The sequence below is a fragment of the Bos mutus genome, chromosome 10, assembly GCF_027580195.1.
Source record: "Bos mutus isolate GX-2022 chromosome 10, NWIPB_WYAK_1.1, whole genome shotgun sequence".
Classification (NCBI taxonomy): Eukaryota; Metazoa; Chordata; class Mammalia; order Artiodactyla; family Bovidae; genus Bos; species Bos mutus.
In genome coordinates this window covers 35159651-35187573 of record NC_091626.1, presented here as the reverse complement: position 1 = coordinate 35187573, position 27923 = coordinate 35159651, and the positions used below count along the sequence as shown (strand labels likewise).

Below are 27923 nucleotides of genomic sequence, written 5' to 3'. Positions count from 1 at the left end.
CAAGAAGACAGTAAACATCATGGGCTGCTTATCCTGGTGACTTTGACCTTGGCTCTATTGCTAAATGCTAAACTGTTTCTGACCTGGGGAAAAGAGTTCAGACCAGGATAGGCCCAAAGAGGGCACCTTGACTTGTAATGTTCCAAGGCCTTGCTCCTGGCCTCAATCAAGGACCCTTTGCTTGATTCTGTGGACTGATCCTGGGATTCTGTCTACCCCATCATGGGGTGGGAACTTCCCTGGTGGCTCAGATGGTAAAGCGTCTGCCTGCAATGCGGGAGACCTGGGCTCAATCCCTGGGTCAGGAAGATCCCCTGGAGAAGGAAATGGCAATCCACTCCAGTACTCTTGCCTGGAAAATCCCATGGACGGAGGAGCCTGGTAGGCTACAGTCCATGTGGTCGCAAAGAGTCGAACACGACTGAGCGACCACTTTCATCATGGGGTGCAATTAGGAATGCTTTTGACTGTGGTTAACAGAATATATGACTGGTAGTGGTTTACGCAATAAACAGGAAGGATGAGTTTAGTTCATAGTAGAGGCTTTTTTCTTGAGAAGTCTCATGATAGCACTATTAGGATTGTATGAGATACTTAGTGTCATTCGGCATCTTTTCTGCTTGAGGTCTCAAGGTACTTGCCCTAATATCACAGCCCTAACCATCTCACATCACATGACAACATCTAAAGCAGGAAGCACAGGGAGCAGAGGTCGAAGGGCTTCATGCACTTTCCTCTTATCAGGGATAGAAAAATCTTTCCTAGACTTGAGTTATATGCTCATCCTGAGTTGCAGAGGAGGCTGGAAGAGCGAATATCTAGCCGAGATAAGCTGCTTTGTCACAATGGGCTCCCATCCACCTGACTCATCCCTGAGGCGGGGCATTCTGCAGCCCACTTAGACTGGGCTCAGGACTGGGCTTCTGCTGTCAATGGAGAGGGGAGAGAGCTCCTATGAAGGCATCGGGAGGGTCTGGCAGTTATTTCCCAACCTTCTTGCTTCTCAAAGGCATTCTGAAAGAGAATTCAGGACACGTCCCTTGTCTCTGCCACCATCAGGGAGGTAAAGGCTGTGGTAGGAGTGGGATGGGGGCGTCACACCTGGTCCAGGGATGTTGCAAGGCATTTCTAGGGAAAGTGACAGCGACACTGGAACCAGAAGGACCGGTTAGAATTAGTCAGGCAGAGAGAGTGAAAGGGAGTGTGTTGTACAAGGTGAACAGCTCCAGTGGGTCTACCAGTAAACAGGTCTTCTATGGTAGCTCAGTCAGTAAAGAATCCGCCTCCTAAACAGGAGATGCAGCTTCGGTCCCTGGGTCAGGAAGATCCCCTGGAGAAGAAAATGGCAACCCACTCCAGAATTCTTACCTGGAAAATCCCATGGACAGAGGAACCTGGAGGGCTACAGTCCATGCAGTCGCAAGAGTCGGACATGACTGAGCGACTAAACCACCATCAGTAAACAGGAACAAAAAGGGTGAATAAAGCCCACAAGCGTAAAATGTGAGGTTGAGAAGGGGCCTGGGGAGAACTGGGGCTGAAGAAGTGGGGCAGGCCAGGACCAGGCTGTGAGAGCCTTGAAGGCTCTGTTAAAAGAGCTTGTATTTTAGCCCTAAGAATGAATGAAAGACATTTAAGCAGAAGAATGATATTCCAGATTGCAGATTTAAACTATGAAAAAGCAAATTTTTTGTATGCAGTGGGTAATATAAGCATTCTCCAAGTATTCATCTCCTGTCTTTGATCGAAACTATTATTAGTAGTTTCACGTATAGCCTTTCAGAGAATTGTTTGTACACAAAAGCATACATACACACAACATATATGCATCTGTATTTATTTTTAAAAAATAACATAAATGGTGGTATATATTTGCACGCCATTCTGTACCCTCCTTTTAAAAAATATTTGTTTATTTTTGGCTGCCCTGGGTCTTGGTTGTGGCGCACAGACTTCATTCCAACACGTGGGCTTCTCTCTAGTAGAGGCACGCATGCTCAGTAGCTGTGGCGCTCGGGCTGAGTTGCCCTGAAGTGTGTGGGATCTTAGTTCCCCAACCAGGGATCGAACCTGTGTCACCTGCATCGGAAGACAGAGTCTTAACCACTGGATCACTAGGGAAGTCCCCCACCCTGTCTTCTTAAGGAAAAAATCCAAAATGGTTTTATTAAGAGAGTAAATCTCTGTAATACATCTTGCAAAATTTATACTTTTAAAAAATTTGCACATTAAAAAATGAAATATAATTGACATTTAACATTGTTTTAGGTGTACAAAAAATGATTTTATATTTCCGTATGTAGTAAAATGAGCACCACAACTAAATTTAGTTAGCATCTATCAACATGCTTAGTTAACAGAATTTTTTTCTTGTGTTGAGAACCTTTGAGAAATACTTTCAGCAACTTTCATATATTCAATACCATATCATTAACTGTAGTCACCACATTGTACATTGCATCCCCATTCACCTTATTTGTCTGAAAAAAAGCAATGTATAATGAGATTGTCTCATATTTGAATATACCTGACTGCCTCATTTATAATGGCTGCATAGTATTCCATTTTAAGACCATAATACAAATTATTTAACCTATTTCCTATTGGTAAATACTTAGGTTATACTTAACTTTTATTTCAATCAAATTTACAATGAGTCCCTTGTACTTTTATCTTATGTACCTGTGCTATGATTTCTATATGGGACACTATGGGAAGTGGTATTGCTTGGTCAAAAATGGATGGATTTATGATTCTGATGGGGTCTAGTGGGCCTTCTCCCCTATCATGGCTGAAAATAGCTAAGACTTTATCGCTTATATACCAGGCACTGTTCTAAGTGCCTTGTGTGTATTATCAATCTTTATGGTAATCCTGTGAAGTAAGTTCTGTTCACATCACTCCCATTTTACAAATGAGCAAACTGAGGCAGGAAGAAATTTAGCTTCCAAGTGGCAGAGGTTTTAAAGCCAGGCAGTCTGACTGCTGAGCCCCAGCTCTTTCCACTTGCTGGCCGTATTTCTAAATTCACACTCCCAAACCACATTTGAGAAGGCTTATTTCCCCTCCTCTCCTGTTACGACGCTGCCTATCGTTTTGATGGCTGGAGAGATTTTTTTTTAACGTGACTTTGGAGTTCTAACTGGCATTTCTCCAACAGAAAGTGAGGCTGAACATCACATATGTGTAAGGGCCCCTTGTGTTGGCAAAGGCACATGTGCAGCATGGAGAACGGATGCAGCAGGGAAGCCAGGAGGCAGGAGGACAGGTGAAAGGGGATGCATGGCATGCACTCCCATGCCGTCCAAGTACCTCGAGGTCCAACCAGTAGCTTCTTGGGCTGCAGTTCCCCTTGTGTTCCTTCTTCTTGCCTCTCACAGCCTGGGCCCTTGAGGCCACACCCTCTTCATCAGAGTCCTCGGTGGCTCCAGGCCTTTATTAACATTGGCCATCTATTTTTCGGAGAGGGCAATGGTGCCCCACTCCAGCACTCTTGCCTGGAAAATCCCGTGGCCGGAGGAGCCTGGTGGGCCGCAGTCCATGGGGTCACTAAAAGTCGGACAGGACTGAGCAACTTCACTTTCACTTTTGACTTTCATGCATTGGAGAAGGAAATGGCAACCCACTCCAGTGTTCTTGCCTGGAGAATCCCAGGGACAGGGGAGCCTGGTGGGCTGCCGTCTATGGGGTCGCACAGAGTCGGACATGACTGAAGCGACTTAGCAGCAGCAGCGGCAGCAGCATCTATTTTTAGTGACAGTTTCATATATGGCCACAAGGTGGCAGTCGTTACCACAAGGTGATTTTTATTTCTGCACCAGAGCTGACTTTGGGGTTTAAAATTTGTGTGTTGCAGTAGATGTCTCCAAAGCAAAGGATAAAGGTAATTTTCCCCTCCCATAAGTTTAGATGATAAAGTGGTAGGAACAGCTTAAAAGAATCAAGTGCATTTTTCTTATGCTGAGATAAAGATATGCAGTTTTCATATTGCTATAGTTTAAGCCATCTCTCGGATTTGCAAGGTATCAGACTCTACATATGCATGTCATTTGCTCTCTGCATCAGTCCATCTGTCAGAAGTCCTCAGTCACTATCCCCATTTGCTATTGAAAAACTAAGTATAAAGAACAGAAAATGCCAGTTACTATGAGAAATTACAGCAGGTAACTGACTACTTTTCAGCAACTGGGTTTGGCAGCCCCTGACATCTAAAAGAAGATGCTGATCAATGTGTCACGCGAAACTGTAACAGTTGCCCTTGCAGAATTTAGAAGGGACCCGAGGTGAGGCGTGGGAGCCACTCCCCAGCATTTGCAATGTGTCACTTTATTGTAAAGATGCTGGTAGAAACAGCGCTTCTCTCACTGTCCAGGCCTGCGGAATGAGTGTCTCTGAGGCCCAGGAGAAAGGAAGCAACTTGCTAAGGCTCCCTTGAGCTGAGTGATGGAAACAAGGTTCATCTCTGGGTCAGGCTGACTCTGGAGTCCGGCTCCGTCCACTGGGTATCTTGTACAACACAGAGGTTGTTGATTCAGCATCTGCTTAAGCCCCTTCCGTCTGCACTGGCTCCCCTCCAACCTGTTGATATGGCAGCAGCCTTGCCCTTGGAAAAGGAAGCTGAGTCCTTCCAAGTCTGTTTTCCTCTGTCTGAATGGCTTGCAACTCCCTTAAAAGTCCTTTGAGCCCTAGAGTTCTCATGGTGGAGATGAAAGCGGGATTGCTGTGAGAACCAAAGGCGAGAATGCAGACACGCTGTTGCCACACGCATGCCATGGTTCAAAAGTCAACCAGCTGGGTGTTGTGATGACTGCCTCCTTCCCCACACCAAAACAGTCCTGGGACTCCCAGGGGCCAGCACAGACCCTACATGACGGTAACCATAAACACTCACAAAACAGGGATTTTGGAGCTCTTTTTGTTCTTGGTCAAAACAAAAAGATAAGCAAATTTTAAATATTAGATAATTTATCAAGTTTGCTACGTAGAATTATGGGCCCATGAATTATTGCCCCAGATTATTTTTTATCATAATACATATTACTTGCAAGTACATCATTCCATTGGCATTCTCATAAATTTCTGAAAGCATTGTAAATTCTAATAGTTTGTGAATGATTCGTTAAGCTGGATCATGGCTTACAGTCTGGATCAATGTTTATACTCTTGGATCTGTTGATTTTATTCCTAATAACCTCGTCAAAGAAAGCAACATAAAGAATAAGACATTATGCATTAATATGTTTAATTTTCAGTGCATAATTTATACTAGGAAGATACTGGAAACAACCTCAGTCTTCAGCAATGGGAATCTACTTAAAAAATGTACTACTGGATGAAGGTTTTTGGCCAGTAGAGATATGATTGAATATTAAGTAGTTAAAAGATTGTGTGTTACTTTCAGAAGCATCTAACATATATGATTTATTCCATACAATTCTTACATCAGCCCTAGAAGATGGGTACAATTATTATCTTTATTTTGCTGAGTGATAAAGTGAAGGAGGCGGAGAAGGCAATGGCACCCCACTCCAGTACTCTTGCCTGGAAAATCCCATGGATGGAGGAGCTTGGTGGGCTGCAGTCCATGGGGTTGCTGGGAGTCAGACACAACCGAGAGACTTCAATTTCATTTTCACTTTCATGCATTGGAGAAGGAAATGGCAACCCACTCCAGTGTTCTTGCCTGGAGAATCCCAGGGATGGGGGAACCTGGTGGGCTGCCGTCTCTGGGGTCGCACAGAGTTGGACACGACTGAAGCGACTTAGCAGCAGCAGCAGCAGCAGCAAAGTGAAGGAGGAGCTAAATTACTTGCCCAAAATTAAACAGAGTAACTGGTGGGACAAGAGATGGGAGGCCAGGAAATAGTACAGAATTTATGATAATTAGCAGTGTGAATCCATTTCAGGTTCCTCCTGGGATAGCAACTTGGCAAACCTGTCCCCTCTTCCAAAAAAAAAAAAACACAGAAAGGAAATGATGCCAGTAAACTATCAGGGACTCTTATGAAGGCAGTGGAATTATGGATGATCTTTTTCTTCTTTGTTCTGTTTGCCAGTTCCTGCAACGTGCTTCTGTTTCTTTGTCGATGGGGTCGGGGGAGTGAGGCCTCTTGAAGCCAGGAGCGCCCAGGTCCGGGCTGCTGGCCTGGGGTACGCTGCCTTTCCCACCCTTTCAGGTTAAATTCACTTCACACTCCTTTCATCTTAATCAGGGAACTGTTGTGTCGGCAGCTGAGCCTGCTGGCATTTATGGCCTGGAATCCGGGTCTCCCCACCCCCAGCTCCCGGGGCTCTCCTTGGCGCTCCTGGAGCCTGGCTGAGAGCTGAGGGCCGAGACCAGGAGGAACAAAGGGGCGGCAGCAGCAGGAGGGGGAGCGGCAGAGTAAACACTGGTCAGATGCTTCAGCCTTTGTTCAGAGACCCAGTTTGTTAGAGCAAAGGTTTCCATTTGGAAAACAGGACACACTGTGCCCGGTGCCCAGGCCGCGCTGGAGCCGTGAGCGCGTTTGTGCGCTGGTGATCTGCTGCCCTGGGCGGGGGAGGCATTACACAGAACCTCCTTTTACAGGGACAGCAGCCGGGGGATGGGGTGTCGTCAGGTGTCCCCTGCAGGGGCTTGCTCACAAAGCAGTGCACCTGGAGTTCCTGGCGGGGGGCCATCGCTTTCCCTAAGAAGCCACACCTCAGGGTCCATCAATAAAGCAGAAACCCTGCCTTTGAAGGGTAGGGTGGCTAGGAATCTTGTGACCCAAGTGCTGTCAGCTTACCTAACCCGTGCAAACTGATTTCAGTGCACGTAAGTCACACGTAAAATATGTCTGAAGATCACCCGCAACAGGGGTGCAGGGGAACAACCTGAGTTGAGTTATTTTCTCTGTCAGTGTGTTAAATATTAGCAGAGGGGTGTACGTGTCAAAGAGAGACACACACAGGAGAGATGGGCAGCAGAATCATCCTGTTGCCCTGGAGTGCATCTTTCGGAATCTCGTCAGGAGGGGACTGCACTGCAGCCTTCCATAGGCGAGCTCTGGGTTCTCATCCTGGCCGAGCAAACGGCACCCTTGTCTTGAGGAAGGTCCCCTGCCTGTTATCAAGCAGGAATAAAAGTAGGTTTTCACAGCATTGGGTTTTGTGGCCTTTTATAAAACACCTAAGGAAAGGCCATTTCTTCTTAACCTGTTTGGAACTGGGCTTCCTCCTTCCACTGAGAATTGAGTGCCGTAAACACAATGTGGGCTGCTTATGGGTCACTTGGTATAGTTTGCCGTTGGCTCAGATCAAAATAGAAAACAAGCCAGAACGTGGTGTTTCCCAGTTGGGCATGTTCCTGACATTAATCATGTTCCCGCTGGGGACAGAATGCACATGGGCTGTCTCTGGGCTCTGAATTTCTAGCAGGGGACAGTGGGTGCTGATTTAGGACCTTTGCTTCTGTCCCCAGAGGCTTCCCAGCTTCCCGACTATCTGTGACTCAATAGGGTCATGAAAATGAATGAGAAATAGGAGAACCCGGAGTTCTTGCTGTTCCTTTGGCTGTCTCTGCTTGGGGAGGATGCCAGAACGCTTGGTGTGACCAAAGGGCTTGAAAGGGTTGGCATGTGTTTCCTTTTGAGGTTATTCAGCTGCAACTGGCCTTGTCACTAGCTGTCACCCACGGTGATGACCTAGAGATGGCCTGGACCCCCCACCTCCAGTGTGTGAAAGGCGGTTCACAGATTGTGTGTCATTTCCTTTGACTTGGCCGAGACTTGCCGGGGTCAGACTCGGCCCCTGTGTGTCTGATGACTGGTGAAGATCTGTGGTAGGGAGTGTTGGTTATGGTTTTCCCTAACCATGCCTGGGAACCTGCCAAACTATGGATGCTCAGACCTCAGCGGGGCCCTGTTCTAAAGCTCCGGGCTGGAAGTGCCAGGAGTGGCTCCAGGCATGAGAACGTGAGGGGCTTTCTGCCAGATGGTTTAGTGACAAGTCAGCCAGTCCGGAATCACACTGATGGAGGGCAAGGGAAAGAAACAGTGTTTGCAATGTTCAGTCTGGCTGGCAAGAGGAGAGTCATACATGTGGCATAGACAGTATAAGGACTGTATTTCCTCCCTGCTACAAAAGGGAAGGTAGCTGAAAAGGAGCTCTGGATTCTGGGGGAAATTTTTACCTCTGGGCCAGTCTTTGCTCAGAAGGGCAACCAGAATACAAGACTAACAGTCCAACTATCACCCTAGGGTGGCCTGAGGGTATTTCCCTGGGAAACTAGGTTGGCCTTTGTCAGGACCAACTAGGACCTTGGGGCCAAGACCTAAGGCAACATCTGTGGGTGGCTGGAGCAAGCCCCTCTAGAATCATGCAGTCTAGAAACCCAACTGCACTGGGTGGAAACCATAGACTCTAATGTCTTCTAGCTTTGGAATACTTGCTTTTTCCATAATTACTTCATCACTGGTCAGAACACAGCTTTGTCCATCTCTTCTCGGGCTCCAGGTCGAGGGCCTCTCAGGACAAAGTCAGCCCTGTCTGTCAGTATAAACTTTGCCAACTTGAAATTTCAGAGACTTGCCCACCAGTTGGTGAAGATCGGGGGTGTTCGTTCATTCGGCAAATGTGCACAGAGTTCCTCCAGTGTGGAGACCCGGCTCTGAGCCCCGAGGACACAGTGGTGGACAAAGCAGGAAGGAGCCCCTTCCCTCAAGGAGCTGGTGTCCTCCTGGGGAATTTGGGACCTGAGTAGCAGGCCCATAGCAGATAGTCACCCCTCTGTGGTGGGCTGGTCGTGGTCGAATTTCTGGGATTACTTTTAGGGCAGGCTCAGAGCAGCCATCTGCTTACAGGAGAGTCTGGGAGAAGTGTCTTGAAGCTGTATTTGCTTGTGCATTCCCATCTGGTGCAGGGAATTGAAGACCTGATGGAGATTCCTGGGGGCAGGGAGGGCAGTGGGTTTGGGGTCCAAAGCAGGAGGTGTCGTGGCTAAGCAGCAGCTCAGCTTACTTGCCGCGCTCACCGTTGCTATTGGTACAGAGTTCCTCTTGCTGCTGGGAAGACTGATCTCTTCCCTGAGAGCCCCACAGGAGGCTGCGGGGACAACATTGCCTGCCCCACCCCCATATCCATGCCTTCAGGACTGACTGCTCCTATGCAGGGTTCCTTTTCCTGCCTTCTGAAGCCAGAGAGTACCTCATCTCCTCTTACCAGAGACCCTCTGTGCTGCAGCGGCAGAGGCTTTGGCAGGCCCTGTCTCCCCTTTAGGGCCACCCAGGGAGTTCCTGTTTCCTTTCTGTGCAGCCATCCAGCTTTCAGTATATTTGCACAGCAAAAGAGCTTGCTGTATTTGGAGCTCACTCCTACCCACTTCTTTAGGATGGTCTGTGATGATGTCTTGCTTAGGTCTTACGAAGGGAGTCTTGGAACTCTTCCCAGAAACTCAATTTCATCCTTATGGTATATGATATTTTCAACATTAAAATGATGTAATGTTTAATTCCCAACCAAAACAAGAGGAGAGCCCTTCCAGCAAAACGCCTCCCCTCTTCCCTACATGCATTCCCAATCCTATGCCCATGGGAAGTGCCTTATCCTTGTCCTTCCTCTCCTCATTTCAGATTTCCTTGCAAAGTGGGAAGTAGCCAGTGCTCGTGACTAGCCCAGACCTTCTGTGCTACTGTGTGTGTCTACCAGTGGTGAAAGGGGGTTCAACATGAGTTAGATACAACCAGCAAAGTAGGGAGCTAGACCTGCAGACTGGTTCAGGTCTCTTTTGGGAACCTGCAGAATTGAGATCCTGCTCATAAACTCACCAGGGGCTTCCCTGCTGGCTCAGATGGTAAAGAATCTGCCTGTAATGCAGGAGACCTGGGTTCAATCCCTGAATCAGGAAGATCCCCTAGAGAAGGGAATGGCAACCCAATCCAGTATTCTTGCCTGGAGAATTCCATGTATAGAAGAGCCTGGCAGGCTGCAGTCCATGGGGTCACAAAGAGTGGGACACAACTGAGCAACTAACTCTTTCACTTTCATAAATTCAATTTGTCCCTCTTTACTTTGGCTTCAGGTCAGATCTGTAGTAGGAAGTTCCCTCCACATTGCTCAGAACTTTATCTCCACAGCCTTGGCCTTCACCAGCAGGTCAATATGTCAGGGAATTAAATGACTGATGAATAATCAATCTTTCCAGTAAAAAAAAAAAAATATATATATATATATATATATGATCCCTGGGTCGGGAAGATCCCCTGGGGAAGGAATGACAGTCGCAACCTACTCCAGTATTCTTGCCTAGGAAATCCCATGGACAAAGGAGCCTGGTGGCTACAGTCCATGGGATCACAAAAATCAGAAATGACTGAATGACTAAACAATAGCAATATATATATATATATATGAAGTTACTTAAATTTACTAAAAATTTTATATAAAATTTAAATCACTTATTTATGTAATGTGATGAGATTTGCCCACTGCTAACATTGGGGGCAGGATAATCCTTTTTTATGAGAGGGTGGGGGCTATCCTGTGTGCTGTAGGATGAGAGCATCCCCAGCCTCCATTCACTAATGCCAATAGCACGTCCCTAATTATGACAACCAAAAAAGTCTGCAGACACGAACAGACGCTTCTGGGGGGAAAAATCTCACCAGTTGAAAACCCCTGCCTTATGTGAGCATCTGGTGGTCCAGCCTACATATGGAAAGTCAAGTAAGCTAGATCAATTTACTCTCTACAGAGGTCAAAGAAAATGTGTCAGATCTTCTTTATTAAAACATAAATATTATATCTTTTTTTTCCCCTGAGTTTGTAGACAGAGTTCCTGTTTAGGGGCTGCTAACAGCTGTCAGCAGCTACACTGTGGCATTTGAAGGAACTGGGGCCCTGAGCTAAGAAGAGGAGGTGGAAATAAGGGATCTGTTGAATGTGAGCAGGAGTTAGCAGGCTGCCAGCTGTTGTGATGGGGCAGAGTTATCAGAGCGGGGGGCATCCAGGGAACAAAAGATTGGCTCAGCGAGCATATATTTAAAATGGGTTATGTTAGAAAGCAAGCAGTCCACAAAGTGCAGCTCTCATGTTTTGGCATTTAATGATCATATTTCTGCTTTGCCAACAAGGCACCGAATGAGTGACATCTTATGAAACTCATCATCGTCACTGTGGTCTTAAAGGGGTTCCTATCCGTGAGTCAGATTCCTGTCCTCTGTGTGCTGCATATAACTGGAATTTACAGACAGAGATAAAGTTTTAAGAAACATTTCCCAATCAGTGTAGAAAAAATGTTCTGGTAGCAATACAAGTGTGCTCTGGGGGAAAACAGACTTGCTGTTTTCTTTCGTTTGTTTTCCATGTATGGAAATGTCATTTCAGCTTAAGATAGAGATACCATAGAGGCTGTCTGCAAAACTGTGTGGTCTCTGCATATTAAAAGTAGACCCTAAAAATGAAATAAAGACTTAAATGTAAGGCTAGACATATAAAGCTCTTAGAGAAAAACATAGGCAGAACACTCTTTAATATAAATTACAGCCAGATCTTTTTTGACCTACCTACTAGAGTAATGGAAATAAAAGCAAAAATAAACAAATGGAATTTAATTAAGCTTAAAAGCTTTTGCACAGCAAAGGAAACCATAAACAAGATGAAAAGACAACCCTTAGAATGGGAGAAAAATATTTGCAAATGAAGCAACTGACAAAGGATTAATCCCCCAAATATACAGACATCTCATGCAGCTCAATATCAAAACAAACAACTCAACCCCAAAATGGACAGAAGACCTAAATAGACGTTTCTCCAAAGAAAGACATTTAGATGGCCAATAAACAGGTGAAAAGATGCTCAACACCCTAATTATTAAAGAAATGCAAATCAAAACTACAGTGAGGTATCACACTGGTCACGATGGCCATTATCAAAAAAATCTACAAATAGTAAATGCTGGAGAGGGTATGGAGGAAAGGGAATACTCTTGCACTGTTGATGGAATGTAAATTGAATGGTCAGTATGGAGAACAGTATGGAGGTTCCTTAAACTAAAACCAGAATTACCATATGACCTAGCAATCCCACTCCTTGGCATATTCCCACAGAAAACCTTAATTCAAAAAGAATATGTACCCCAGTGTTCACTGAAGCACTATTTACGATAGCCAGGACATGAAAGCAACCTAAATGTCCATCAATAGAGGAATGGAAAAAGAAGATTTGGTACATATATACACTGGAACATTACTAAGCCATAAAAGGAACAAAGCTGTGTCATTTGCAGAGATGTGGATGGATTTAGAGACTGTCATAGAGTGAAGTAAGTTAGAAAAACAAATATTGTATATTAATTCGTATATATGGAATCTAGAAAAATGGTAAAGATGATCTTATTTGTAAAGCATAAATAGAGATGCAGACATAGAGAAAAAAAATGTACGGATACTAAGGGGAAAAGCAGGGGAGTGGGAGGAATTGGAAGATTGAGAATGATATATATACACTACTATGTATAAAATAGATAACTAATGAGAACCTACTGTATAGCACAGGGGACTCTACTCAGTGCTCTGAGGTGACACAAATGGGAAGGAAATAAAAAAAAAGGGGGGGATTTATATATGTATATGGCTGATTCACTTTGCTGTACAGCAGAAACTGACACAGCAGTATAAAGCAATTATACTTCAATTAAAAAAAAAACCAGACAAGTAGATCCTAGCCACCAGACACATTACCTGTTGAAATGTTGAATGGTAATATTGTATGTGTATTGCATTTTTAATTCAATTTAGGAAATGTTTCCTGAGTCAGGGACATTATATGCTAGGGACTAAAAACATAAGGAAGAATAAATGTGGACCTGTCCTCTGGTCGCTTTCAGTCAAGGATCACCCTATCCTAAACAGGTGTGTTTCATCACTGTGTAATAGAAGATAGTCATAGCTTGGCCCTTGGGGAGGTTGGGAGGACCTTCCATGGGAGGGGCTATTCTGAGCTGGGTTTTGAGGATGAATAGGAGCCCTACAGGACAGAAGGGGGATGGGTCTTCCAGATGGAGGTAACAGCCATGCAAAGACAGAGAGGCTTAAAACTGTATGATGTGGCCAGGAGCCCCCAGATGACTTGATGGCGCAGGATTTCAGGAGAGGAAATGTGGGGAGGAAAGAAGACATCCTGAGCTGAAGAGTTTAGACTCTTCAGAGGTGAAAGCAACTGGCAGAGGATGTGAAGTCAGAGAGCAACCTAAGATCTGCATTTGGGGAGGGCTCTAGGTGGCTGTCTGCAGAGGAGACTGACAGGGGCAGCCCTGGTAAGGCTGTTGAACCACTGGTCGGCCGGCAGAACCTTTCTGCTCCAAGGCAGCTGTCACAAGAGTGGAGTCAGGGGAACACATAGGAGGTGGAATTGGTAGGACTTTTTAGAGTAAAAGAGTGAGAGGAGTAGCCAGAGTTCTGACCCATTGGGAGCCTGGGGGAATGGAATACATGGGTTCACTTTACAGAAAACCCAGTAGTAAGATTAGACGAGAACCAAGACGGGAGATTAGATTTGGTTCATCAGTACTCTCCTAGAATAGTACCAGTATCAGTTCAGTCGCTCAGTCGTGTCTGACTCTTTGCAACTCCACGGACTGCAGCACATCAGGCTTCCCTATCTATCACTAACTCCTGGAGTTTACTCAAACTCGTGCCCATCAATTCACTGATGCCGTCCAACCATCTCATCCTCTGTCATCACCTCCTTCTGCTTTCCAATCTTTCCCAGCATCAGGTCTTTTCAAATGAGTCAGTTCTTCACATCAGGTGGCCAAAGTATTGGAGTTTCAGCTTCAACATCAGTCCTTCCAGTGGATATTCAGGGCTGATCTCCTTTAGGATTGACTGGTTTGATCTCCTTGCGGTCCAAGGGACTCTCAAGAGTCTTCTCCAACACGACAGTTCAAAAGCATCAATTCTTCAGTGCTCAGCTTTCTTTATAGTCCAGTTCTCACATCCATACATGACTACTGGAAAAACCATAGCTTTGACTAGATAAATCTTTGTTGGCAGAGTAATGTCTCTGCATTTTAATATGCTGTCTAGGTTGGTCATAACGTTTCTTCCAAGGAGCAAGCATCTTTTAATTTCATGGCTGCAGTCACCATCTGCAGTGATATTGGAGCCCACAAAAATAAATTCTCTCACTGTTTCCATTGTTTCCCCATCTATTTGCCATGAAGTAATGGGACTGGATGCCATGATCTTAGTTTTCTGAATGTTGAGTTTTAAACCAACTTTTTCACTCTCCTCTTTCACTTTCATCAACAGGCTCTTTAGTTGTTCTTGGCATATCAGAAACTGTAATTTTAAATATTTCCATAGGTGTTTATAGAAGGAGAAGAGAGGAGAGTGAAAGTGAAAGTCACTCAGTCGTGTCTGACTCTTTGCGACTCCATGGACTGTCCATGGAATTCTCCAGGCCAGAATACTGGAATGGATAGCCTTTCCCTTCTCCAGGGGATCTTCCCAACCCAGGGATTGAACCCAGGTGTCCTGCATGGCAAGTGGATTCTTTACCAACTGAGCTATCATGAAAGCCCTAAGTTAGAAATTTCTAAGTGGGGGGAAAAAAGAATCAGAAGGAAGAGTTTTCATAGGAGGAGGCATCAAGTACCATGATGAAGTCAGTTCACCCAAGGATTCAAAGCTATCCGTTGAATCTGTGATGTGATTGTTGATACCGCTATCTTAGTCACCGTTCTCATCCTTGGGGTTTGAAGGGCACTTCTGAACTTTATTTCACCAGCTGAAGCTTCTTGACAAGTCAACACAATATCCTCTCCCCAGGGTAAACCTTTTTCATCTACTTCTGATTACTTTGTCCCTCATCATATTATAGCTATGCTTCTTTTTCTTGGGTCTCAAGAGACCCAGGTTCAGTTCCTGGGTTGGGAAGATCCCCTGGAGAAGGGAATGGTCACTCACTCCAGTATTTTTGCCTAGAGAATTCCATGGACAGAAGAACCTGGTGGGCTACAGGACACAGTGTTGCAAAGCACCAGACACAACTGAGCGACCAACACACACACACACACACACACACACACCATTTACACTAAGGTCTGCTTCTTTCTTCCTCAGTGGACCATGAAGACCCATATTTTGCCCACATTGGAAAAAGGGTCGAGAGATTGTAAGGGGGTTTAAGGGATTTTATTCCCCAGTCTGAGGGCCAGAGAAGAACAATCTTGTGGCTGTACTGGAAAAATCAGACTCAAAATAGTGCATAGAAGACACATACCAGACAGAAACTGCAGCACATAAAGCAGAGGAAGGAAGAGCCTCTCAGCCAGTGGATTCCCAGGCATCTTCTCAAGGCAAACATGGATATTCTTGGCCAGATTCGATACCTCCCTAACTGGGAAAAATGTTTAATCAAACAGCTGTAACCCGGAATCTCTTCCTAGAAGGCACACATGTCTAACTGATCCACAAATCAAAGGGAGAGATGAAATCTTCTTTAAAAAGTTGCAAAGTTTCACAACCTCTGTTGTGAAAAGGATCTAAATAAGTGAAATGGCGAAATGGCATTTTAAATCTTTATTTTATCACCCTTACAAACTAAATGCATAAGTATCTTCAATAGACTTGCTCCTATTTGATGCTGAAACCAAAATCTTTTTTAAAAGAATGTACTGTGCGAAATGATGATTTAAAGAAATCCTATTCTGTATACTTTTAAGTGACATATTCAAAAGCAAAGACATTACTTTGCCAACAAAGGTCCGTCTAGTCAAGGCTATGGTTTTTCCAGTGGTCATGTATGGATGTGAGAGTTGGACTGTGAAGAAAGCTGAGCGCCGAAGAATTGATGCTTTTGAACTGTGGTGTTGGAGAAGACTCTTGAGAGTCCCTTGGACTGCAAGGTAATCCAACCAGTCCTTTCTAAAGGAGATCAGTCCTGGGTGTTCTTTGGAAGGAATGATGCTAAAGCTGAAACTCTAGTACCTTGGCCACCTCATGCGAAGAGTTGACTCATTGGAAAAGACTCTGATGCTGGGAGGGATTGAGGGGCAGGAGGAGAAGGGGACGACAGAGGATGAGATGGCTGGATGGCATCACCGACTCAACGGACGTGAGTTTGAGTGAACTCCGGGAGTTGGTGATGGACAGGGAGGCCTAGCGTGCTGCAATTCATGGGGTCGCAAAGAGTCAGACATGACTGAGCAACTGAACTGAACTGACCCAAAGTTTTTTTTAAAAAGTGACTTATCAAACCCCAGTGCTCTGTGACAGCCTAAAGGGGTAGGATGGGGTGGGAGATGGGAGGGAGGTTCAAGTGGTATACATACATATACCTATGGGCCATGCATTGGAGAAGGAAATGGCAACCCACTCCAGTGTTCTTGCCTGGAGAATCCCAGGGATGGGGGAGCCTGATGGGCTGCCATCTATGGGGTTGCACAGAGTCGGACACGACTGAAGTGACTTAGCAGTAGCAGCAGCATGGCTGATTCATGTTGATATTTGGCAGAAACCAACATGATATCATAAAGCAATTATCCTCCAATTAAAAATAAATAAACAAGAAAAAAAAGTGAATAATCGCCTAAGACGATGGTTCCTAACCTTTTTGGCACTATGGACTGATTTCATGGAAGACAGTTTTTCCACGGACCAGGCTGGGAGGAACGGTTTCAAGATTATTCAAATACATTACATTTATTGTGCACTTTATTCCTAATCTAATGCTGCTGCTGATCTGACTGGAGGTATCAGTCAGTGCCCCAGAGTCTGGGGACTCCTGACCTAAGATTTCTTCTTTGGGAATCTACATTCAGAATTAAAACACCACGTCCAGTTAGTAATCATCTGCTATCAGAGATGCTTGTTTTTCCAAGCTAATAAATCTGATCTTTATCATAGTACAGTGACTAGATTATTAATACTATGTCCTCTTATTCAGATCAACTTAAGCAGAAGTCTAGCTAATTGTAGGATTTCATAGAAATGGCATCAGGAATAGTATGTAACTGTTAAAAAAATCATGATTTTGATGACTAAGTACATGAGGAAATATTTGTAATATAAGTGAAAAAGAAGGGGTATATTTTTTTGTTTTCTCCCTTTCTATTCTTTTTCTGTTCTTTCACATGCTGTGAAGTATTAAGTATAATTAGGACATAAGGGGGAAACCAAACATAGTTAAAATTATTTTGTAAATATCTTATGTGCTCTAAAATCTGCAATTCTTTGAATGCTAAAAGCCATAAATAATTTTGTTTCTCCTCGTATTTAGACTTCTATCTCTGGGTGTCAGGATTATAGCTATTTTATTTTCTCCTCAATTTTCCATGTATTTACTTTGTAATTATGTTTGAATGAAGAACGTGTAATTACTTTTATAAACAGAAAAGCCAAAGCTTTGTAAATAAAGGGAGATGAAGTGGCGTCAAGCAGACCTAACTTCTCTTGACTCTTCTACCAACTGTTTTAACTGTGGACAAGGCACTTTACTTCTTTGTGCTTGACTCCTACACAATGGCCGATAAAAGTAGTCTTTGGCAGTTTGTTCCAGCTTTTCTAATATTCTGGTTTAAATCTAATGAGGAAGCAAAGATGGCCTCCTGCGATGTTAGTTCCTTGGCTTTGTTAACCCTTAGCATGGTCCAGGCACCAGGGGTGGTGGTACGTCATTTGACATCCGGGCTCTGCCTTGAAAGGTTGTAGGTTTTCCAGAGAAACAAGACCAAGTGCAGAAAGCCAGAACAGACAGTTCAGTGATACTGCGGAAGATATGTGTGGATCAGAGGCACAAAGGAGACTCCATCAGAAAGGGAGGACTTGAGTACCAACTTCACTATATCCCCTATCATATGTTTGCAACTTATTTATGCTTTAAGAAATATCCCGGCCCAGATGCTTCATAGGGTGTTGAACTGCAGGTTTGATTGTCAGACATTTCTCTCCTCTGGTGTGTAAGCCAGTAAGCCTTGTCAAGCTACATTACAAAGGAAGACCATAATGTGTTCAGTTTACCAGGAGAACACTTGGTTTTTGGAAAGAACTGTGTGTGTCTCCAGGTTTCAAATGCAAGCTCCTTGGGGCTTGTTATATTGGAGACATATTTTATCTTCCCAAAGACTAGTGTCTGAGCTCAGACAGGATGTATTGTGCCTGTGGGCTTAACAGAAGACTTGCTGGGTGATTGAATTAACTTCTCATCTCTTCTGGGCTACACAAAATGGTAAGTTAAAATAAAACAAAACAAAACAAAACCAAAAAATGAAGAAGCTATTTGCTTCCCTCCTTGTTTCTTCCTTGAGGCTTTGTAATTGTTCTTAATGTGGTTAAGTTCGAGTGGTTTCCAGTTCAGGCATGGTGCAATCAGATTTCCTCACCAGGGTGCTTTTCCACTGTCACATCTTTGACGTCAGTAACTGTTCCTGTTAATCTGAACTCCCTATTCACCCTGTAGATGACTTCATCAGAGAAAAATCATAAAGCAGGAGGCACTTACAAGAAATGCAGCACAATGCTGTCTATTCCTGGAGGTTTCCTTTCGCTTGTTCATAGCTGATCAGCTTGATACCAGATTGATATGTTACTTATTTAGAAGTAATTTCAAAGCAATTCTTAAAATTTGGATGAGTAAGTATAGATGGGACTCCCAGCCTAACATTATCTTCAAGCAATAACTAAATTAGTCTTTAACTTTAAATGTTGTTTCTATTCTTGGAGTTATTTCCAAAAGGTAACCTATATCCTCACTATAAATACATGTTTTGGTGACATTTACATGTGTCAATGGCAGTGACTGTGGGTTCTTGCTTTAAACAGAAAAATCTTTCTCAATCTGTTTATGAGAACAAATGAACTCTGTTGAAGGGGAGAACAGCCACTATAAGAAGTCCTGTAAAGTTTGCAGTTCATGGGGGAGCACATTTCCCTTGGAATAATAATTATGATTATTATAAAGCTCTTAAAATAGTGAGTATGAATTGTCATCTAACATTAGAAAAATGAAAAAATTTGTTGGAGAGGAAACTTTGGTTAATGTGACTTGGCTTATCAAATCTAGTTTCGTGACCCCTTGTTCAATAGTCACGTCAGAGAAAGATAAGTCCTCCTTATCAGGTCAAGGCCATGACCATGCAGTATCAGGAAGTGCTCCTGCATTCCAATAGCTGCCCTAGGGTCCTCCTGACTCCCTGAACCCTCGAGAAATCCTGTCCTGAACTGAGGATCAGGGAGCTGCTGCAGTAGCATTTCGGCTGCTATTTCGTTCCCGTGTCCTTGCCAGGCCGAGTGCTCTGTTGTGAGCACCATCTCTGCGTCCACGGCAGGTGCTTCTCTAGTCTGCTGCAACCGCCATCCCAGGGGCCAGAGCCCCAGGAGCAGAGAGCCAGGGTGGCTGCTGCCTGGGGGAGGCAGTGATGAGGAGGAAGATATCAGTAGTACTGCTACTAATAGTTGCTTCCCAAGTGGCTCAGACGGTAAAGAATCTGCCTACAACGCAGGAGACCCAGGTTCAATCCCTGGGTAAGGAAGATCCCTTGGAGAAGAGCCTGGCACCCCACTCTAGTATTTTTGCCTGGAGAATCCCATGGACAGACAAGCCTGGCAGGCTACAGTCCATGGGGCCACACAGAGTCGGACATGACTGAGTGCCTAATACTCACTTTGACTAATAGCTGGTAACTTTTATCCAGCACTTACTACGTGCCATATACTGATTGAAATTCTAAGCTTAGATCATTTCATCCTCTAATACCTGTGAGTTCAGTCATCTTATTGTCCCCATTTTGCAGTTGAGAGTTTTGAGGAAGCGAAAATAGAGCACAGCAGGAACTGCTTTGGTATCTTGGGCTCCCTGGCTCCAGAACCCATGGTCCTGACCACACTGTGCTTCCCTTTAGCTACACCAGGGACTTCAGTGCTGGGCACAAGGTCTTCCAGCTGTAACGAATAACTATTTGTTGAGAATACTGTTGTGGGTCTGGTACCATGCCAAGCACTTGGCTTCTGGTTTAATCTTCACACGATCAGTGTAATTAGAGATGTTATTACCCCAGATTTAGAAATCAGGAAACCTCCTGCCCTTTAAAATTTGGTGAATGTTTCAGTTAAAATTTTCCCAGTAGAAAAAAATAGGAAATTACTAAACCAGGGTCATTCAAAAAGGGAGACGTGAAAACAGATTCAGAGGCACAGTGGTATCTCATGGAACCCAAGGGCACACACTGGCCAGGTCTCTCCAGAGACCAGAAGCTGGAAGGGCATGAGGGACCCAGACAGTTTCCTTCTCAGCCATTCATGCTGTCTGTCTCTGCCCTCATTCTTCCCTTCATCTGCCCATCCAGGCTTTTACCACTGTGATACACCAAGACTTTTCACGTGTTCACATCACAGAGGGGGAGCCTCCGCTCCCTAGTTCATGTTTCCTCAGGTCCTGTGCACAGCACAGCCTACTTGAACATCTGCCCATCTCAGTTCCAGTTTTCTGGGAAGGGGGCCGGGGTGGGGCGGAAGAGCGGCTTGGTCCGACTTGCCACATGCAGTGTGTCCAGCACTTACCTGTGTGACTGCGCCAGGGCAGGTCTCTGAGAAGGGGCTCAATAAGCTGAGTCAACACCTCTGAAGGTGCCTGGCGCACTGACCCTAAGGCATCTCATCCTTGGCCCCTGCTCTCTCTAGAGTCACCCTCCTTAGGTAGGGTCACCTTGCCACAGGTAGCATAGCACTTTTATCTGGATGGGTAGGGGTTTTTTTGGTTGCACTGGGTCGTCTTTGCTGCACATGGGCCTTGTCTCGTGGCGAGTGGGGACTGCTCTTTGTTGTGGTGCATGGACTTCTCATTGCAGTGGCTTATTTTGGTACAGAGCACAGGCTCCAGGGCCTCAGTAGTTGGCAGCACCTAGACTCAGTAAGTTGCGGTGTATGGGCTGGGTAGTCGTGGCACACAGCCTTAGTTGTCCTGCGGCATGTGGGATCTTCCCAGACCAGGGATCAAACCCATGTCTCCGCATTGGCAGGCCAACTCTTATCCACTGTACCACCAGGGAAGTCCCAAACAGGTGTTTTGTCTCTAGCTTTTCTTCATGGATTGCGCATCAGTTCTACCTCCTAAAGAACAGTCCTTATGAGGGGCTTTAGGGAATGCACACTGCTTATACTGACAGTCACTTTCAGGTCACAGGATATTTTTATCCCCTGTGGCCTGGGTAAGTAGCAGCTTGGGACTGACAGTAGCCCAGACGGACCTGGCCCAGCCTGCAGCGGGTCAATGGAAGCAGGCAGGTGATGACAGAAATTCTATTATTAACCAGGCACCAGCTCCTTGGCCTCCTGTAACTCACATGGGCTGGGCTGGGCTAGGCTGCGTGGGACAAAGGGATTTCTGAGTTGCTTTTATTCCTCCATATTAATGACTTGGTCTGTAGTTGGTTGAACCAGGGACAAAAGAAAGGAGCAAGGGACAGACAAAGGGCTGGGCCACTGGCTTTAGAACTGAGGTTCAACTAGTCTGTGGGACCTTTAATCTGCTGCTATGCACATCGGTGCAAGACTGCTTCCCTTTGAGGAGCCAGAGGCTGTGCAGGTGTCCAGGCTCAGCGTCTAGGAAATTGGATTTTAGAAAAACTGGAATGCTGTCTATACAGGCTTACATACAGAAGCAGCCGTCTGCCCTCCCTGCCCACGGTGGGATTTGGAAGCTCTTCCGTGCCCCAGAAATGACTCATGGCAGCCTTAATCCACCCTGCCATGCGGTGAGGGCCTCCCTAAATGCACAGATCCCTGCAGACTCTTCTGGTTGCTTCACATTTGGGTTTGTTCAGCGTGACTTAGTGTTTGTGAAGTCACCAGAAAGACTTGGTCTTAAGCACCACAGATCGTGGAGTAGTAGGCGGATGGTGATCTTCTTCCTCATTGCTTCATCTCTGCCTTTAAAGGGCATTTGCTTAACGTGAAAGGTTTCTAGCTTGATGGCATTCATTCCATAGGAGTAGAATTCAGCCAGAGTTGCTGGTTTTTGTAGCTCATGTTTTATTATTTGTGACAGGTTCCAACACTTCCTGGAGTCTTTTTCAAGCCAAGCCCTTGAAAATGTATAGTCACCACATGTTCTAGCCCAGACACTGGGCCTGTAATTATGACCAAAGCCTATAGTGAGGGATCCCGTGTATTCCTAGGTCTGAGGCCCTCTTCTCAGCTGTGGGTGACCTGGGGAAAGGGTGAAGGGGCACATCCTAACTAGCCCTGGCTTTTTTGTACCAGCACTTGATCATGAAAGCTGCATGTGTTACAATGAGGCCCCCACTCAGCACCCTCAGTGCTTGGGGAATGTCCTCCTTGGCAGTCACCGCACCCTGCCTCACACCTGACACTCCCGCTGTTCATTCACCTTGAGTCCTGCCCTGTCCATCCCCACTCCAATCTGACTTGTGCTTCCTCAGCCTTCAAGGCTGGTGAAATCGGTTCCTCCTGGTTTTCCCCAAAGCCCGCCCCAGCCTCCAGGCTGCTTCCATGTCCCCAGTCTGTGTCCCATGACGCCCCCTGTGCCCATGTACTGTGCTTAGCACACTGGGCTGTTGTGCTCCTGAGAGCAGGCCTGGGTTCTCCTTCATTTCATGCAACTCAGTCCCCACCCAGGGCCTGGCAGTGTGTGCCCAGTAAACATTTATTCCTCCTTGTTGAGACTCTTAATATGAGCCCAAAAGGTCTCTCTGAAAGACTCAGTAGACTCTATACAGCCCATACCAGAACTCAGACCCTGTACACCCGTGGAGCACTGGGACCCAAGTCAGAGGCTCTTGAGTCTCTCTCTGGATGTGACTGCAACTAGCCCGATGGCCTGGTTACATCAGGCATCAGAATGGCTGTTAAGGGAGAAGGTGGTTAGTAGGGGCCTTAATAATGACCAACCGGGGATGTAGAGACCCTTCTTTCTATTGGCTTCCTAATCCCACCTCCTACTGCCTGAATACCTGCTCCGAGACAGTCTCAAAATTGTCCTTTCCAATGTCCCATCTTTCATATGAAAATCAGAGAAAATGGAGGAAGCCATGAGTGACTTTGGTTTGTTTCTAATTATGAGTAATAGTCATCATAGAAATCTTCAGCAATACGGAAAAATATAAAGAGATAAATGGCATCCGAGATCTCACAATTGAAAGCAACTTGTCATATATAAGCATTCTTTTTTTCATCTTTTCTGTGCATGTCTGCCTCTTTGGCTATAACTGAAATCATTCTGTACATTCATATGTATGATTTTTTTTTTCTGATGTAAAATATCTTCACCATTAGTTGCCAGCAGCGGCAACCCCTACTGTTTATTGCACTTTTTAGAAGCCCCACCTGAGGACATGTTTAATGAAAACTTACTGCTGAGGACGGCTTCTCACTCACCCCCAGCTAATGATGAGTGAATCTTCTTTGCTAAAAACTAGAGATTTTTGTCATTTATCTCCACCTCTGCAAAAGAAATGGTGGAGAAATTGCTGCCAAATGTTAACTGTCTCTGCAGCAGACATTTTTTTAAAGTAGAGTGAACAGAATTGTATGTAAACATAAGGTCTCTTCACAACAAACACATTTTGCTAGCTGATCAACATGCTTTTATTTTTCTACCTTGTGACCTTATTGTAGGTCTTTGGTAAGATGGGCCATTACTTTTTGTTAAAGCGTCATTGTGTCTCAGCTGGCTTGTTTTCCCTTCCTGCTTGCTTAAAGAGTCATGTGTCGCCCAAGGGCTATGAGCTGTACCCTCTGTTCTAGGTGGTGCCAGACAGGAGGTTAGAATTAAACTCTGGGTGAAAAGCAACCCCTGCTTTCTCGGTTCTAAAGTTTATGACCTTTTCCTGTGCATCCCAGGTGTTCTTGCCTCCCAGGACCCCCTGCATTATCTGAGAATCTGCCTCTAGGGCAGGTGGTGGGACTGAGACGGAGAAGCACGACCAAGGCAGGAAGGCAGTATTTCCTTCCCCAGATCTGGAATTTAGCCCAGAGTCTAGCTTTTCAGACTTGAAGTTATGAGGATTGTTTTGGGGGCAAGCTAGAAATGGATGCAATTTCCCTTGGAACGCCCTCGTCTTATTGATGCCTGCTGTCGTCGACACTTGTGCTAACTTCATTGATGTCCACAGCCTACAGAGTAGCCACTTACCTACTGACCCCGTTCCAGTAACAAGGCATTTTGAGCTATTAGAATTCATGTGGCTGCCAGACACAGCCATGAAAAGGTGGACAGGCCAGTTAACAAAAATGTATCAGATGTACCTTCTTGCTGAGGCCTGAATCCTCATCCAGGCCCCCGAGGTCCCTCCAAATGAACACAGCAGGCGCATAACAACATCCATGTGGCTGTAGCTCTTAGATCTGTCTCTATCACAGGCTCACCCTCTGCTCCACCCATGCTAACCTGTTCCTTCCACACTAGCCTGCCCCATACAAGAAATAGGGGGCCATATTGCTCACCCAAGCTCGTCCTGCCCAACTTGGCCTCTCCTCTGGCCAGTCACTCCCACTCAGTTGAAGGCCTCTAGCTTAGTCAGATGACTTGGTATTTTTAGTTTTCTGTTGGCTTATATTGGCCAGCCTGGAGAGTTGTTCTACTGATGTTTGGGTTTTGGTTTTGTGTGTGTGAATCTTGCTATTCCATCTTTACTCCTGAAGTCTTGCTTCTCATTAGCAGAAAGAGGAATTTTTTTTTCCCTTCTAATTAAGGTCTGCCTGAAATTGGGAACAAGAGGTCATAAGTTGTAGTGTCTTCCAATGGGGAAGAGCCTGATTAAACCCATGATAGATCAGGAGGTGAACAGGAGCACACACAATCTCTGCCCTCTCTGTCTACCATTCAGCTGTGACTGTATGGCAGCCCCTGGCAGAGATGGCAGCACTTGAAACCACAAATAAAAATGCTTCTGGGTACATATACATATCCTTTGTGAATTGGTAAAATACCAGGTTCCTTATGAAACAACCTCCTACCCCTCAAAAAGATGACCAATGGCCCTGATGGCACTCATTCTGAAGGTCTTGGCTCACACGTCACTTGCTCAGAGTGACCTTCCCAGCCCCACAAACAGATGATATGATGTCATTGCTTCCCCCACTTTTCCTTCACAGAATTTACCAGAATTTGAAAATTTACCTTGTTATATGACTTTGTGTTTTTATTTTAAAGTAATGTGTATCTCCCACAGCAGATACTCTGTGGATAGAGACTGTGTTTTATGCCTCTCTTACTCTCTTTTGGGTACCCAGCACCTAATCCAGCACTTGGTTAACCTGGGACTCCATACATGCTAATGAGAGGGAGCAAGCAAGTCCTTTGATCTCAGAGGTTCCCAAAGCAAAGTGTTTTACCCTGTCCCTTTTGGAGACACCACTTGTTAATGGGGACCTGTACACTTCTTCCATTAAGCAATGTTACTTTCCACAGCACTTTATTCATAACACTTGTACAGTACTTAGTACACCAACTGCATCAATGACTCTTAAGAGCCCATTTAACCTGCTGGGTTAGAGTGTTATTCCAGATGGAGACAGCATCTCACTTGACTTTAAGTTCCCTTTTCTGATTCAAGAACCTTCTGATGGGCTAAATGGAATTTCTAACATCCAGGCAACTCTGAGGCTCTCATTAGACTATTGTCTGGCTGATTGGTCAAAAATGTTTTCCTTTTTCTCTGATTATTCTCTGCCCAGGTGTGGGGACCTATGGAATGTCTCTTACTTGCTGTGAATAACCCTGCACGTTCCGGACAAAAAAAGAATGCACTTTTTTATTATGTTGCTCTCTTTCAGCTTATGAAACAATGATTTTGGTAGAGATAGTGACATCATTCTCACCTTACTAATGCTGAACATTCAAAAAAAATTAAATTCAGGATTACATGGTGTTTAAGATGCAGAATTAGAACCAAAAGATTCTGATACCTTCTCTACTTTTTACTTGATGCAGAAATTCAAGGTTATGTGGAATTCTTTAAAAGAGATCCAAGTGTTACTATCACTACCCGCCCAATCCCCACCATCCCAAGGATCTAATCCATCAGACCCTCCTGCTTTGCCCTGAGCCGCTGTCAGGATGTTCCATTGAGCACCTCCATTTAGCAACCTCTTCTCCCCACACTGCAGTCCCAGATCATATGATGCTGACTGATCTCTACGCTGATGGCTACACCACGTTGGATCCCTTTTTTGTGTTTGTACACAGGATCGTCTGTTTTTTGTGATGGAGTTTGTGAATGGGGGCGACTTGATGTTTCACATTCAGAAGTCACGGCGTTTTGATGAAGCACGGGCTCGTTTCTATGCTGCAGAGATCATTTCGGCACTTATGTTCCTACATGACAAAGGAATCATCTATAGGTGAGTTTCGGTTGCTGGTAACCCCTCTCAAATGAACCTCTCATCCCTGGTTCATTTCCCTGATTCAGCTTATCCTTCCAGTTCTCATGATGAACAATTGAACTCTTTTTGAAATTCACAAAGTTTTGCGTGTCCATTAGAATAAATGAATAACAGTGATAAACACCACCTGCAGACTAAAGCTTGTGCCTGTGTGGGATTTGTAAAACAGGCTTGAGAGTCTCGAAAGGACACTGTTCATGAATTTGTTCAGCTGGGGTTTTCAAGGGGCTGAACTTGCTGGTCTCTTCTGTTTTAACCTTGGGAGTGATTCATTCCATTTTCAGAATCTGTGCCTAAACTGCAGAGCCTGAATACCTCTTGCTCTAAATGACTGAGATAAGAATCATGGTCAGATAGACTTGCTGCTCACCAGTCCAGGAGCCAAGAGGTGACATGTTGACGAGCAGGGTCCTGCTTGATGATGTCTATCATGTGAAGTCCCCTCCTAAATCTTGTTTGATTTCATTTCATGACACACAGTCTTTATCATAATATATCATATGTTAAATGGGCTTGACATCTGGTTAATGTTGTTAGATCTCAGAGCAGATAAAAGTAACCTTTACTCAGACACAAAGCTGAGTATGGTGGAAAATATAATAGTGAGTGTTAGGTAATTTTCATCCGCAAGTTTTCCTTTTTCCCATTGTCAAAGTCTTTCTACCCTTTACATCGCATTGTAACTTAGTTGCCACACTTGCTCCATTATTTTTCCCTCTTGAGAGGCAATTGTTTCTTTCCTTTGAGAAAAATTCTCTCTCAGGTGCATTGATGTAAAGAATTTCCTGATTGAAATTTGCCGTTTATTAGCTTCGCTGTTCCTTTGTGAGCTGGTTACAGTATGAACATCATTATTAAAGTGTGAGAGAGCTTTAAAAACTAAATATTCTTAAGTACCCTGAGAGGAAAAAAATAGGCAAAGAGAAGTGAGATCAGTAAAGAATGCAGCAGGACTGGTCCATGGTGCAAGAAAGAAGTGGAAAAACGAGATGGAGCAGGCGCGGTGCAAAAAGTCTTCTAGTAAATTCGCAGTACAGAGCTGTGGAAGCTCAAGTGGACACAATGCTCTGTCATAGCTCCAGCTGTGAGGTAGCAGAGTGGGGAGCTAGGCAGGATAGCCAGCAGCGGGGTCATCCCTTGAAGGTAACCAGGAATCTCCGCTCACTCCTAAGTCATGAGGCAGCCACAGGTTACTCTGTGGAAGCTCTGTGCTTCCTTGACCCGGCCATGCTGTTTTCCTGGCGGCTCCAGCAGGGCATGTCTCCTGTCTCAGCCTTGAGCCCAGCGCATGATTGTTGGTGGTTGCTGACATGGTCTCTGATGCTGGAGGGGGTTCTAGGTCCTTCCTGGTGGTGGTATGGGACTCTGGACTGTGTGTTCTGTGTTTGTTCTCCTCTCCATGGCTGAGCTGCCCATCTCTGGTCTGTTGACCCCAAGGAGAGCCTTCCCCACATTTAATTTTTAAGAATGATGACTTTCCTGTTTGACAAGGGCTTGTGTTGTTAATTTAAAAACAAACAAAAAAAATGGCAACAAAAGCTAAATGGAGTACTTATAGGC

At 45.0% G+C, this 27923-nt stretch overlaps 1 protein-coding gene across 1 annotated transcript in view; it reads left to right on the top strand.

Moving 5' to 3' along the window:
* Nucleotides 1-27923, top strand: part of PRKCH (protein kinase C eta) — a 233861-nt gene that overhangs the window by 140145 nt on the left and 65793 nt on the right. The window contains exon 10 of the mRNA XM_005890692.3: nucleotides 26167-26321. Within this exon, the coding sequence (XP_005890754.1) occupies nucleotides 26167-26321 (155 nt within the window). The remainder of the gene's footprint in view (nucleotides 1-26166; nucleotides 26322-27923) is intronic.